General features: G+C 35.7%; 1 protein-coding gene across 5 annotated transcripts in view; it reads right to left on the reverse strand.

The window, feature by feature from the left end:
• The window catches only part of RABGAP1 (RAB GTPase activating protein 1), a 156285-nt gene that overhangs the window by 73288 nt on the left and 66461 nt on the right, over positions 1 to 16536 (reverse strand). For all 5 annotated transcript variants that reach the window (XM_046023285.1, XM_046023283.1, XM_046023281.1 and 2 more), the window contains 2 exons: positions 15495 to 15588; positions 11025 to 11175 (listed from right to left, as the gene is read on the reverse strand). In XM_046023285.1, coding sequence (XP_045879241.1) covers positions 11025 to 11175; positions 15495 to 15588 — 245 coding nt within the window. The remainder of the gene's footprint in view (positions 1 to 11024; positions 11176 to 15494; positions 15589 to 16536) is intronic.

Below are 16536 nucleotides of genomic sequence, written 5' to 3' on the forward strand. Positions count from 1 at the left end.
TTCAGTCGATCGCGGGTGGGTTAATGAGAGATTTTTTATTTTATGTTTTCCTATAGTTTCTAAATTTCCCAATTTCTTTGTATAGTTGACCCTTGAACAACACGGGTTTAAAGTGCACAGGTCCATTTACAAGTGGAGTTTTTAAAATAAATACTGTAAATGTATTTTCTCTTCCTTATGATTTAATTAACATTCTTTTCCCTAGCTTACTTCATTTTAAGAATTCAGTATTTAATACATGTAACATAACAACATATGTGCTAATCAACTGTTTCTGTTATTAGTAAGGCCTCTAATCAACAGAAGGCTATTAGCAGTAAAGTTTTCAGGGAGCCAAAAGTTATATGTGGATTTTCAAATATGTGTGTGTGGGGAGTCATCACCCCTAACCTGAATGTTGGTCAAGAGTCAACTGTACCATTTTTATAATCCGGTTTTATTTTTTATTTTTTTTAAGACTTTAAAAAAATTTATTTGACAGAGAGACACACAGTGAGAGAGGGAACACAGCAGGGAGAGTGGGAGAGGGAGAAGCAGGCTTCCCCCCGAGCAGGGAGTCTGATGTGGGGCTCAATGCCGGGACCCTAGGATCATCATCTGGGCCGAAGGCAGATGCTTAATGACTGAGCCACCCAGGCACCCCTATAATCAGGTTTTAAAAAACAGCCAAAATAATATATAACATGTCCCTTTCGGTAAAGCTAACAAAAACTTTGACCATGAGATGTCTTCCCAGAGTCACACTGAATGGATGATGCCAGGTTTAAGTCACCTACTTCATGGGACTGAGTTCCACTGGTCCTTATGCCATCACAGCATCTTTCAGACAGGCTTTGATGCTCAATTTAACTCAAAACGGATGCTCAGAGCCCTAGTTAAAAATTCTTACAGAATGAGAATATAACTGGATAAGCCATGTAAAATGGCCAGTATTTAACCATTTCATTTCTGGATAAATATTTTCCGATCTACAAAAGTGGCAACTTTTGTATGGTTCAATCTAATACTAAAAAGGAAATAAGGCAAAAAGAGGAAACATGAAACAAAAAAGGGAAGTGACTATTCAAGTTATATTTATTCTTCTCTCAACCTATTCACTAGCTTAAATATTGCAGAGGAGAAAGGATCAATCTCAGTTCTTCAGATTCATGATACACTTCTGGGCATTACCTACTACTTATTACTCAGTAAAAATGAGCTTTAAATGTTGATTTAATTAACATATTATTTAAATGCATCTGATAGGGATGTATTTGTATCATGTCATTCCAAAACCAATCTGAGGTCCTCTGACTCATCTTCTACTCTTCCCTCTCTCCCATTTATCTCCCTCATTCAGTCAATCACCAAATGCCAAGTATCTCTGGAACTTCTCTCACATAGTATCTTTCTCTATCTGTTCTGCCAATACTCCAATCCTCTCTTGCCTAAATTACTAACAGGTTTTGCTTCCATTAATCTTACCTCTTCTAACTCAACTGGAACGATCATTCTTTTTTTTTTTTTTTTAAGATTTTATTTATCCATTTGACAGACAGAGATAACAAGTACACACAGAGAGAGAGGGAAGCAGGCCTCCCAGGATCTTTGATGGGCCCGAGGTCCTACTATCCTTGAAATTCGTTTCAAATGATGTACCCCTTGAAAGAACAGGTTCGTTGTTTTCTTTTTTTAAAGATTAATTAATTTATTTATTCACTCATTCATTCACTCATTTATTATTTATTTGATAGAGAGGGAGCACAAGCAGGCAGAATGTCAGACAGAGGGAGAGGGAGAAGCAGGCTCCCCGCTGAGCAGAGAGCCCGATGCAGGGCTCGATCCTAGAACCCTGAGATCATGACCCGAGCCGAAGGCAGAGGCTTTATCCCACTGAGCCACCCAACTGAATGATTATTCTTAAACTAATAATGATAATAAATTTAATAATAAAAATAAGCAAACAATAATTTATACTTACTATGGGCTAAAACTGTACCTAGCATTTTCATGCATTACCTAAAGTTCATTTAATAGCTCTACGAATAAGGTACTACTATCATCTCATTTTACAGACAGGGAAACAAAAGTCAAATGCAATTTATTATCTAATGTTAAGGGATTAAATAAAGTAGGAATAAGGATTTGAATCAAGACAATCTAATCCACTTTTCATAGTGCCCTCTAATGTTTCAGTGACTTTCTATTGCTAAAAATCTCAAATATACCTTATTTAAGCTTTTGAAGATCCAGCCCCTACCTATCTTTTCTGGCCTCATTTCAGTTTACAACCTCTCTCTCTCACCCTTGAGCAAGCATTTTTCCCACTGACTTCTAACATCACACATGCCATGTAGCATCCTCTCCCACCCCAACAATCCCCTTCCCTCAATAATTTCTGAACAAGAGATCTTTTTGAAATCCTAGATGAGAAGTTCTTGTCTCATACCACATGGCAATATGTATTTTCTCTTCTATAACTCTTATATAATTTTATTTTAAATGGTTAGTTAATTGCTTATTTACCTCATTAGATTATAGTCTTTCCCAAACCAGGGAGCAGATCCATTTTATTCATGATCATATCCATGAAACCTAGCACAGGACTGACATAAAGTAGACTTTCAAAGGTATTTATATGGCTGACTAAACAACAAATGGCTAATAAGACAACAAGCAATTCTGCTTTTAGATGGGAAGATTATTTCAAGTAAAACCCTAGTATGATAACTGTTTAATTCACCTAATTATTAGATTGATGTTTACCTATCTGTAGGTCAAAAATTATCAAATATCAGATATTTTAATATGATCAAGCCTATTATGTTTCCAGTCTTATAATTCAGAAAACCTTTAGAACTCCCTCGACAGATATGACTTACAGAAACTCACTAGAGGGGACATGACATTACAGAGATGGGATAACGCAGACTTGAAATGATTTTTGCAAATAACAATCTAAGAAAAACTTATCTTAGTCCATTCACGTTGTTATAACAAAAACATCAGACTGAATGACTTATAAACAACAGAAATTTAGCATAGTTCTAGAGGTGAGGAAGTCCAAAATCAAGGTATTGGCAGATCTGGTGTCCCGTGAGGACCCATGGCCAGATACTACTATGTCCTCATAAGGTTGAAGGGGCAAGGGATTGAGTGATCTGGAGACTCTTTCGTAAAGATACCAATTACATTCCTGAGGGTTGCTCTCTTTAGACTTACTAACCTCCCAAAGGCCCACTTCCAAATACCATCATGTTGAGGGTTAGGATTTCGACATCTAGATTTTAGGGGCACATAAACATTCAGTCTACAGCAGACCAACTACAGCAACTGCTATATGGGAAACACAGTATAGTTCTGAAAACGGTACTCAAAACCCATTTTCCTATAGAATCAGGTAGCAAGAGTACTCAGATGTGAAATCACGTACTATTTTGGAGGGCAGGACTCAAAGATGTTACATACCTAATTTTCCAGAATTTTCAAGCCCAGAGAAAGATCAACCAATTACTGTAGTGACCTAATGTCAGAGACGAGGAAGTGAATGGCCACAAGTGCAGAACTCATTTGAGTTCATAAGCTAATGGCAGAGAAACTAGTACTCAGGCTTCCTAACTCTATGGCCAATGTTCTTTTTGCTAAACTGACCCCCTTTTGTTTGGTATCCACAGGCAGGTTCTCTGATTAAATACTATTGAATGTTTGACTTTTAACAAATCTATTAAAGAGATACTTGTAATTAAAACCAAAGCAATCTGTATAATAATGAAGTTATAATTAGATATTTAAGTTATTTCCCCAGACTGGTAAAATGTGGCTGGCCTCCAGGACCTCCCTCAGACAAACAAAAATGTAAATATTGATTACATGGACTTGTCACTAGTTTAGATTTTGGATAAAAACTTGAAATTCATGACAAAAGATTCCTATCACTGAAAGTTTATCAATAACACCACTATAAAAATAAAAGTAAACAGGTTTCAGAAAACACAAGGCTGACTGATGAAAAGAATGACATTGTTTCAGAATGTGTTGTTATTTCATTATTTTTTCATTAAGATAATCCATTAAGGATGCAATTTTGACATAAATCTTTGCTACTAAGCAACAAAACAAAACAAAACCAGAGTCACTGACATAAAAGGTGAGAAATAACCAAAAGGAAGGGCCAGAGTCTGACTCTGGAAGTTGGAGATCAGAAAGTGTCTCTATGTTCCTTTCATTGTCAACTGCAATTTATTTGATTCACCAGACCCAAGCAGCTATAGTTCTAACAACTGGAGCTAAGAGGGGTAGGGGAGTCCCTGTGGCTTACTTTTTAGGGTTCCTCCTCAATGAGTCTGACAAGTTCTATCGAGATACCAAGGTGGGTAGTTCAATATCAAGATCATAATGTTGATATTTTGTAAGAATCATATTAACGGCTAAAAAAAAAACCTCTTGATAAAATTTAGTAGACATTCTTTAATAAAATCTTCAAAGTCAAATATGGAAGAAATTCACTGAAGGACATGTTACTTACAAAAAAAAACCACAAAAATGAACAGCATGCCTTCCAAAAGACTGGAAAACTAAAACTGCCTTAATTAAAATCAGGAACTCAATAAGGATGCTAGTTATCACCATCATCATTTAAAATGTCTTAATGTTTCTTTTTTTTTTTTTTAAAGATTTTATTTATTTGACGGAGAGAGCGCATAAGTGTGTGTGGGGGGTGCAGGGGCAGAGGGAATAGGAGGCTCCCTAATGAGCAGGGAGCTGGATGTGGGGCTTAATCCCAGGACCTTGGGATCATGACCTGAGCTGAATGAAGGTGGATGCTTAACTGACTGCACCACCCAGGTGCCCCCATCTTAATGTTTCTAACATATAAACAAAACAAAGAAAATTAAACAGCCTGAAGAAACAGTGAAAAAAGAAGTGCAACTGTTTTTGTTGCTGACATAACTACATACCTGAAAATCTCAAGAGATGCTAATATAAAGTTAGGAGAACTAATCAAAATCAAGAGGCAGATGAATAGAGAGTTAAAAAAAAAAAAAAAAAGTCCATTCTCTTTTGTAGCAACTAGCATCCTGAAATAGAAATCAGAAAAAAATACTCCATTTGCAACAGCAAGAACACTCTAGGATAATTCTTAGGAATAAATTTAACAAAAAAGGCACAAGACATAAAGGAAGGCAACTCTAAAGTCTTTAACAGACATAAAATAAGATCTGAACAAGTGGCAAGACATACCATACTCTTAGATGTAAAGATAGTATAACAATGTAATTTATAGCCTAAATTAATATGTAAATTAAAATTCAAATTAGAATCCTTACATAACCTTATTAGGAGGCAGTGGTGGTGAGACTGAAGAAAAGGACTTAAAGGTTTATATGGAAGATTACATATGCAAGAATAGATAAGAAAAATATGAAATAAGAAATAGTGAGAAAAGACTTGATTTACCAGCACATATCAGAACATAACTTGAAGCCTCTTTAACCAAAACAGTACTGGCACAGGAATAAACAAACAGATAAACAGAAAAATCTAGAACTCAATTTTAGTATATGTAAGAATATAAGATCTAACAAAGATGGTAGTTCTATTCAGTAGGAAAACAGGAGCAGCACAACTGGTTATCCATCTGGGAAAAAATAAAATTGGGCTGCTATCATATGCCATGTACAAAAATAAATTCCAGATGGATTAAGGATATAAATATATAACATATACAATAAAAATCTTGCAAGAAAATCTTAGAAACTGCACTTAACAAAACTTAAAGGTAGGAGACCTAAAAAAAGACACAATTTTCTACATAAAAACTGAAAATGTTTTGTATGGCATGAAACCATCAATAAAGTCAGTAAGGAATTAAAGTTTTAGAAAGATATTTATAATGAAGATAAAGGACTAAATACATAATAGAGAGTACTTAGTTCTTCTTTTGGTAAACAATTTTTGCTTTATTTAAGTGATTTTCTCCCAACTCTGGCTTTAAGATTTCATGTTTAATAAAGAGGAAGAGGTAACTCAGAATAGTAAATCCCTCAAATTTACTGGTAGACAGAGAACTGCAAACTGAAGATATGCTGGTATCACTTATATCCACTGACAGCAAAAAGTTAAATACAGTTAGGAATAACTAACACTGTTTGGGATATGGGGGTACAGGTACTTTGTTACATTGCTGGTGAACTATGAACAGGAATAACAGGCTTTCAGAGAACCAAACTGGATATAAGTAAATTAAATAGAAAAATTAAGGGCGCCTGCGTGGCTCAGTGGGTTAAGCCACTGCCTTCAGCTCAGGTCAAGATACCTGGGGGCGCCTGGGAGGCTCAGTGGGTTGAAGCCTCTGCCTTCGGCTCAGGTCATGATCTCAGAGTCCTGGGATCGAACACCACATCAGGTTCTCTGCTCAGCAGGGAGCCTGCTTCCCTTCCTCTCTCTCTGCCTGCCTCTATGCCTGCTTGTGATCTCTGTCTGTCAAATAAATAAATAAAAAATCTTAAAAAAAAAAAAAAGATATCAGGGTCCTGGGAATCTCTGCTCAGCAGGGAGCCTGCTGCCCCCCCCCCCCACTCTCTGTCTACTTGTGATCTCTTTCTGTCAAATAAATAAGTAAAATCTTTTAAAAAACTAAGTAATCAGTTTAAAAAAACATGTGACCCTTTGATCCAGCAATCATACTTCTGAGACACTATTCCATAAAATTAAAAGATTTAGACACTTATAAGGATATTTATTTAGTAAAACACTACTTAGGCTAGAATCTGGAAACAAGTAAATGCCTACCAATAGAAGAGTAACTGAATAAAAATGTATACATAAAAACAAGTATGTTTATGTGTCCACAGGAAATTGTGTATGAGTATATACATGCCTGTGTTACGAAATTTTTATTTAAATTCAAGGATAGACAAGAAGACAGAATAATGGAAAAGAACCAGCTTTGGAATCATTTCTGAGTTCAAATTCTGCATCTATCATTTATCTGCTGAATGACTGTAAGCAAATTACTAAGCTTCAAAAAAAAAAAAAAATTACTAAGCTTCATCAAACCCCTGCTTCTTCATTTCTAAAACAGAAATAGTAATTACCACTTCACGGGGATTTTCTTAGAATAATGACATAACAGTTATAAAGTGCTCAATTTAGCATGTGTTACATACACTCAAAAGGGGCAGCTATTACTATTATTATATTTTTCCCTTCTTGAGATGAAAAAACAAAAAACAAAAAACCCCAAACATAAAACAAAAATCAAAAAAAGGGAGAAGAGTGCCTCTAAACCCCACTGCTTTTAAAGAAATAAGAAACACCTAAGGGAGCCTGAATGGCTCAGCTGGTCCAACTTTTGGTTTCAAATCAGTTCATGATCTCAGGGTCCCTGGATGGAGCACTATGTGGGGTCCTTGCTCGGCAGGGAGTCTGCAGGAGATTCTCTCCTTCTGCCCCTCTCCCTCCACATGCTCTTGCTCTCTCTCAAACACAAAATAAATCTTAAAATAAAACCTTAAAAAATATATATATACCTATGTATTTTCTATTACTGAAAGGTCATTTGTCCTTGGATTACAAAAGTCATATGGGAAAAATCCTACATATACCCCCTTATAAGACAAGCTTGACAATTAAAGCAAGATAATGATGAAGACATTCATCAGTTTTGTTTCCAAGTTAATTTGGGATGGGGATTTACTTTATAAATCAAATCACTGTTTGCTGCCTTAAATTTAGTCTTTGAAGAAGCTAAGCAAAAAACCCCTCAAGGAGCGCTGGGTGGCTCAGTCGGTTAAGTGTATGCCTTTGGCTCAGGTTCTGATCTCAGTATCCTGGGACTGAGCCCCACTCTCTGCTCAGCGTGGGAATTTGCTTCTCCCTCTCCCTCTGTGCATGCTCTCTCTCTCTTGTTCTGGCTCCCAAATAAATAAATAACCTTAAAAAAAAAACAACCACCCTCTAAAGGAATATTACAGGTGAAATTTCAGAATATAAAGCAGGTATCTAGCAAAGAACCCACATCCAGAAAAAATTAAAAATGTAATACATATATGTAGGTAAATAATGTCTATATAGTTACACTAATATGTACAAATCCTGCTCTTTTAGTCCATTTGGACCGCTATAACAAACACCACAGACTGGATGGCTTAAAAACAGCAGAAATTTATTGCTCATAGTTCTGGAGGTTGGAAGTCCAAGATCAGATGTAAACATGGTTGGGATCTGATGAAGACCCTTTCCTTCACTGCAGACTATTGACTTCTTGCTATGCCCTAAAACGATGGAAGGTGGTGAGGGACCTTTCTGGACCCTCTTTTATAAGGGTGCTAATCACTATCATGAGATCTCTGTCCTCATGCCCTAATCACCTCCCAAAGTCTCCCCCTCCTAATGCAAATACCATCACTTTTGTAATTAAATTTAACCACATAAATTTCGAGGGAGACAAACATTCAGACCATAACATTTGCTAAATGCAAGAATGCTCACAGCAGCTTTGCTCATAATGGCTAAAACTGAAAAAGAACAAAGCAAAACCAAACATCTATAATAGCAAAATAGATAATTTTCAAGTGTGGTTTATTCATACAATGAAATACTCTCAGCAATTAAAAAAATTAAAACAGGGTGCCTGGGTGGCTGGGTGGGTTAAGCCTCTGTCTTTGGCTCAGGTCATGATCTTAGGGTCCTGGGATTGAGCCCCACATTGGGCTCTCTGCTCAGGAGGGAGCCTGCTTCCCCCTCTCCCTCTGACTGCCTCTCTGCCTACTTGTGATCTTTCTCTCTGTGAAATAATAAAATAAAAAAATGAAGACGGCTCCTGATACACTCCCAAAATAGATGATCAAAAGAAGTCACGTACAAACAAGTACATGCTGCACAACTGTATGACTGCATTTAAATGAAGTTCAGGAACAACTGAAACTAATGGTATGGAGAGAAGAGTCAGAATAACGGTTATTCAAGGGCAGAGAAGGGGTGGTCATGACTAGAATGGGACAGAAATACCTCTCTGGGGTGCTGGGTATATTCTTCCTCTTAGTAGTAGTTACAGTGGTATATTCATATGTAAAATATCACTGAGTTGTATACCTCAAATATGTGTATTTTAGCCTATACACATTACAACCTTGCTGTGAAAATAAATTTAAAAAATTTTAAAGTAGTTTTCCCCTAAAAAAATTTTCAGAACAAAATGTAAAATGTCAAGTACCATTCCTACACAAGGATAACTGTAACTTTCAGGAAGGTTGGAAAGAAAGCAAACAACCTTATATTAAACAACACTGCAGTGTAAAACAAAAAGAAGCATTCACCAATATTATGAAGGCTAAGTAATTTTTATTTTCGGATCATCTACTAGCAATTTAAATAATTATACATCCATGAGAAATCTTTCTAGGTTCCAGCCACCTGCGTAACTGAAGTTTAAGGTGAAATACAAAGCGCGTGACACTGGCATATATAAAGCACCGATCAAATATATCAGATTCTGTTAATAAAATGATCTTTTACTCATCATATAATTACCAGGTTTCTACTCAAGAAACACCATTTTCATGGAACCAGAAAAACAAGATAGTTCATATTTTTAAAACTTATCTGTCTGAAAGCCATACCAAAAACATTAAGAAACAATTTTTGACCAAATGTTTCAAAGGACTTCAAAAGAAGAAGGAAAGATAGACATACAACTGAGAATTATTTATCCAAAATATAATCTGCCAACAATAGGAGAAAAAAAACCAAAACCAAAACCAAAACCAATACCCAAGTAGAGGTACCTTCACTAGCTATACCTGTTACATATCCTTATTCTCTGATGCCTCCATTCACACTCTTCCATCCTTCCATGGCTGGGGAGCTCTTTTCTGGAACTGGTCTTAAATGTTACATTACTGATAAAGACTCTCCTGTTCTCCCAGGCTGAATTAACCACTCCTTTGATGGTTCCCACTGCTATTTCAGACCATCATATGATCTGTGTCTACTGTAATGACAAATCATTGCTTTGTGTTTCACCTCCCAGCTCCTGCACTGAGGCTGTAATGGGCACTCAATAAATGCTGCTTGAACAATGACAGCAACACAATGGAGGGAATCAGAATACTAGTTCTTGAAAGAAAAAAACAACTGTCTAGAAACAAAATGATGACAACAGCAGAATTTTGATCAAATGAAAGTCATTTTCTGGTGAAAAAGGTCCAATTTTGTGTTCAAATGCCATTCTTTCTCTATAAGCGTTTTTTAAAGTAATAGTTTTATGGAGATATTATTCATTTAAGGTTTTAATACATCTTTAGAAGAACCCCACCTTTTGTCACATGAAAAATGCTGATGTTTTATTGAGGGTTCTGAGCAATTCATTCAGAATTGGTCTGGGAGTGGAGAAACTGCTTTCCAAAGATAAATACTTCAAGAATGTGAGAAAACGAAAACAAAAATTAAAACCAATGAAGACAGGCGCAAAGGCACAAAGCATCATTGAACTTGAAGAAAATTACTTTAAATTCTTATATGCTATACAAAGAATAGTTTTTATTGCTTTGCTTGTAAAATCATGAGGAATGTATGAACTTGCAAAGGGATACTATAAAAAATGAGAATTCTTCATTTTAGAGGAATGAGCTAAAAGGGAATACAACTGAAGAGAATAAAATCATGTTCTTCCAATTGTAGAAATAGGCCTTACCTACAAAGAATACATTTCTGTGAAGTGTGAAAACAAAATAAACAAAAGAATAGTTTTTCATACTGCATAGCACGAATGATCTAAAAATACAATAACATTCGGAAAGGATTCGGATACACAATGAGTAGAGGACATCCTTTGTTTCCAAGGTGAAGCCAATCAAGAAAGAAAACCTTTTTCCTTCCTTTCTGCGCCAACACTAGAAACAACTTTAGGCTAAAAGTGTATGTAAAGTTCTATTCTTATATTAGATAAAGGGATTATAAAATGTTCCCTGAAATCAAAGAGCCACACAATCTTTTCCTAACAAATTTCTAAAAGGATTAATGCTGAATTATCAGCCCCTTACCTTTGTAATGAGAATTCGGTATTTCTCTACCAGGTGGTCGTTGTTGTGACAACCTGCTAGCAGCTGCCAGACTTCTCCTCGCAGAGCTTCAGGAACACCGCTTCTTACTAAGGATGACAACTGCTTTGGTCTCACACTCAAATTGAGATGCCTAAAAATAAAGCCATAATCTGTAAGTGGATTAAAGGAAGATTCTCTAAAGAGTATTTTTTTTCCAAAGATCTTATTTTGGGGGGTCCTGGGTGGCTCAGTCAACTAGGGATCTGCCTTCGGCTGAGGTCATGATCTCAGGGTACTGGGATTGAGCCCTGCATCAGGCTCTCCGCTCAGCAGGAAGTCTGCTTCTGCCTCCCTTTCTGTCATCTCTCTCGCTCTCCTTCTCTCAAATAAATACTAAAAAAAAAAATCTTATTTTTAAGTAATCTCTACACCCACTGTGGGGCTCAAACTCAAAAGCCTGAGGTCAAGAGTCACACCTTCTACCAACGAAGCTGGTCAGGCACCCCTAAACAGTGTAATTTTTATGAAAACTAGACTAAATGATTTTCACAAACTTAATAAAGTTAAACATACTAAAATATGTTTTAAAATAAAGTTAAACATACTAAAAAAATAAAATTAAATAAATCTGTTGAATTGGATGTGGCCAAGATAACTAAAAGATTGAGTGGAGTAAAGAATTGTGCAGACTGTTTCCTAAGTATCTTTAAATTATTGCTCTATTTTTAATTTTTTTAATAAAAAGCAAAACTAGAAACTATAGCTTCATGATTGTGGTTTATGTAAGAAAAACAAAGCAGAATTCCAATCAGCAGACACAAAGCCAAAGATAAGGGCTGGCCTTGCATCAACATTCACAAGTGAGTTGTGTATTTATATGTTCTAAGTTAAAATAAATATAAAAATAAAGCTTTCAGCTGTTTTTATGATACCTTGCTTCAAGTAACATTTTAGAATGACTATGATCGATAAGAAAGTTTCTACTGTACTATGATAATATCAAAACAAATTATGGAAGTCTTTGAGCTTCATTTATTTAATCTATAAAATGGGGGGAAAACTTATCTTGAATTGTTGGTACCAATTTAAAAAGTAATTTGCATATAATCTTATTTGATCTTCACAATAACCATCTGAGGTAGGTGGTTAGTACTTCCAGTTTTACCGATGGAGAAAGCAAGCAGCTCAGGAAAGATGATTAAATGACTCAGGTAGTCTCAAACTCAGGTCAATAAATGCTCTGTTGGGTATCATGGCTTCTTTGTGTTTTGAAAGCCACCATTACTGAATCAGTAAAGCAGGATCCTGACATGGAAAGTCTTCTGTGACTACCAGATTTAAACAGAAGTTACTGATGACCACTCTCAAAATATAACAAGGACTCAGACTTTTCTCAAAACGTTCCCAGAATTCTAAAGAACAATGCACAGTACCTTTAAAAATGGTTAATTCTGTGATGCTAGTACCCTAACGAGGTAGCTATAGACAATTCAATATGGCTTCTGTCTTTGCTTAGGAAAAAAACTTACATAAAAGTTGAAGGATTGGGAGCAGAAAGAACAAAAGCAGTTGTTAGTTAATTCAAGAACTGGTTAACTATGGACTGTACGCCAAATCTGCCCACTGCCTATTTCTGTAAAGCAACTTTTATTGAAACACAGCCTTTTAAAATTGTTTACATATCATCTATGACTACCTTTGCACCAAAACAGCAGAGTTGAGTAGCTGTGACAGAGTCTACTGGGCTACAAAACCTAATATTCATGAGCTGTATCTATCAATGGCCTAAGTATTTATGACCTTGCCCTTTACAGAAATAATAAACCGAATCTAGGTTTATTTGCTAATCCTAGCTTAATTTATATTGGTAAAATTATTTTCAGAATAATTTTATGTCCTTGATTATATTAACTTTATTTACCCTCAACATACTATTTTATACCAACCTTAGTTCTCTTATCCACTAAGAGTCACATTAAAATATACTTGGAGAAAATTAGAGTTCAAAGGTACTATTACTAATATTGCCACCAAAAATCTAAGGTGGAGGGGCACTTGGGTGGCTCAGGCGTTAAGCATCTGTTTTCAGCTCAGGTCATGATCCCAGGGTCCTGGGATGGAGCCCCACATCAGGCTCCCTATTCGGCGGGAAGTCTGTTTCTCCCTCTCCCACTCCCCCTGCTTGTGTTCCTTCTCTCACTGGGTCGCTCTCTGTCAAATAAATAAATAAGATCTTAAAAAAAAAAAAAAAATCTAATGTGGAGTTAAATAAACCAACTTTAGGCTCGGATTTGCCTGTGTTAAAAATTCTAGGTCTCCCATTTACTAATTAGAATTGCCGACTAAATCTTTGAACCAGTTTGCTCATCTGTATAAATAGATACTAGTTCATAAGGCTGTTTTAATGGCTGAAATCAAGCACGAAACTTAGCACAATGCCTGGCATATAGTAAATGCATTAATTCTCACTACTATTACTACTAGTACAACATCCATTATTTTTAATTCACAATAGTCTTGAATGGTAATTTTAAAGGCCTGTATATTTTGTAAATGAAGAAACAGACTCAGAAGAGTTAAGTGACTTGCCCAAGACCACACAGCTTGGAAATAGGAGAGGCAGGATTTGAAGCCAGGCCTACTAGGTTACAGAATTCCATGATATTATGTTTCTTATCTATAGAACATATATAATAATGATGGGAAAAAGAGATGAAATGAATTAAAGAAGAGAAACAAACTATATTAGTATTTCTGAAGACATGACCCAAACCAGCAAAAATAGTTTCAACACCCTACAGAAACATGTGTAGACTTGGTTAATGTATTTGAGGAAGTGGAAGAAAGATATAGTATTAGTTAATTAACAAATAAATTTTAAAATATGGTAATAAAGCAAATTCCCAGCAACTGTGGTGAGTTCATCTAATAAAATCTAGAGTCTAAATGTTGGATCTGAATGATTTTAAATAAACTATTATGTAACCATGTCAAGATTCAATTACATTTCTATTTTAGAGTAGAAACCTTTTTATGCAGATGAAATGCCTGCCAGCAGCAGTCCAAACACTCCAAATTCACTGAACTGAAAATATAATTCTGATGAGAGCATCAGCAGGTTTGTCTCCTGACTGCTAAAGGAATATAAAAAATAAATGAGAACTGTATCCTGGAGGGGGGTTGGAGGGGGGGCTTCTGTAGAGTTCATTTACTAAAACCACTTGTATAAAGAAAAACCATGCTTTGGTTTGCATTCTCCTCCTGTACACATTTGACATTTCCCAATGTCTAACACGCTTCACTGAAAGTGTAAAGCACTGTGAGAACGTTGGAAGCAGATGCATGCCCATTTGTAGTCCCATCCCTTAAGGACATGGAAGATTTTTAAATGCTGAAACACAGTTTTCTAAGAATAGAGTGAAAGCCTTCAACAGTTAAATTTTCTGAGAAAAATCAGACCCCAAAGTAAGAGGCCCATGGGGAGCTTACATGACAACCTTAACAACCAGAAAGTCAGAAATAGAGAAGTGCTCAGATCACTTTCAAGCTTTTTTTAGCCCCAGCATATACTGGCATCCTACAGAGAGGAAAAAGGAAACTATAAATAAATGTCTTACCAACCCGACATCTCTGGTTTCATGAGGAAACACCTGAAGCTAGTGTATCCTTTCTAGACAGTCTATAAGGATAGTGCTTCTTAACACTGTTGTCAAGCTGACAAGAAATTTCTGAATTTTACAAGCTTCAGTAGGAAAAGTAACTGTTAGAGCAGTCAATATACAGCATGTTCATAACACTCTGTCATTTCAGGTAAGTAACACAGATAAGGAGAAATCCCACCTGAGGACTCTACTCTGGCTCTATGCATTGTGTGAATGTCTTCCAAACCTCCAATTATTGTGTACTGTCTAATTGTTATGTATTATCTTAACCAGTCAGTGGTTCCTAACCACGTCAATAAAAAGGAGCGCTTTCATGATTTATTCTCTCCATACATGCCATGTCTGAATTAATATTTTCTGCAGCCATGAGATTTTATTACGTTTCTGATATTCTGAAAGGTGATTTCAGGGGCACCTGCATGGCTCAGTCATTAAGCGTCTGCCTTTGGCTCAGGTCATGATCCCAGGGTCCTGGGACTGAGCCCCATATCAGGCTCCCTGTGCAGGGGGAAGCCTGGTTCTCTCTCTCCCACTCCCCCTGCTTGTGCTCCCTCTCTTGCTATCTATCTCTGTCAAGTAAATAAATAACATTTATTAAAAAAAAAAAATTAAAGGTGATTTCAGATCTTCACTACTTACCCTTATAAATCTATAAAAACAGAGATTTTAGAACACAAACCCCATACTTTGGTTTCTATAATAGGTTGCAAAAATAGAACAGTTCCAAAATTGGATATTATAGTTAGAAGAAGATACCCTATCCATAAAATGAAAATTACACATGAAAAGGAGAACTATTCTAACTTACCACTTTGACAGGAGTTCTCCCCATGTTTCAAGAATTTTTCCTGCACATTCTTTGGATACATCACCAAATCCACTCAAGAGAGGTTCATCATTATCTTTAATAAATAAAACACAAAAAAGGATAACAGAAGTGGCTATGCTAGCCAGAAGAATGAATGGAAACATAACAATCAAATTTAAAAGATTTTACTGGGAACGTAAAGTCTTAATTTCTATTTCTCTCCTTTAGCATACAGATATAAATACAAAGGAAATAAAAATGATCCTAGGTACAATGTTGCAGTAACCTCTTTATTTCCCTTTTGCTTTCCATAGAGTCCACATTATGTTAACTGCAGAAAAGAGCCATTTCTAAGACTCAAAATATGGTATCTTCTTTTTCCTTTTCCAAAGCAAACAACTTTATTCTTGAAAATATATAGCAGTCTTGTTTACCACAGTTTAAAAAATTACAAACAATAGGAGAGCAGCAATAGGAGGCTGGTTAAATTATGAAACATAGTTACAATGTAATTACATATTGACATGGGTTTACATTAATAATCTGGCAAAATGCCACATAAAATAAAAATATCAGGAGCTAATAAATCCTCACTATGATGAAAATAGTCTAGACTAAATTATACTAAGACATTACCAATTACAATCTGAGTGACAGAATTATGATTTCTTTCCCCCCTCCTTTATGTTTTCAGGACTCCAAATTTTCTACAGTGGCATACATTTATTATAGAAAGCACAAAAATATTTAAAAAGACCAAAATGAGTCGTTTCAAACTTAACTCTAGTAATTAAGAAAAGTAAACTCAAATAAGAATTTAAAGATTGTAAGAAATGAAGGCAGTAAAAAAAAATGACACTGATAAAGGCCTGTGAGAGGAATTTAAAAGTGTAATGAAAGGGGGAAACACGGACTAAGATATTTACATAATCAATCCTCTTTTGCTGAATACTTGGGGAGTTTTCAATTTTCTGCTACAAATAGTATCAGGAGGAACTTAACTCTTGTTTTTATTGGGTATATGCCCAGAAGTGGACTTCCT

This window comes from Meles meles, chromosome 11, assembly GCF_922984935.1.
Source record: "Meles meles chromosome 11, mMelMel3.1 paternal haplotype, whole genome shotgun sequence".
NCBI classification, from domain to species: Eukaryota; Metazoa; Chordata; class Mammalia; order Carnivora; family Mustelidae; genus Meles; species Meles meles.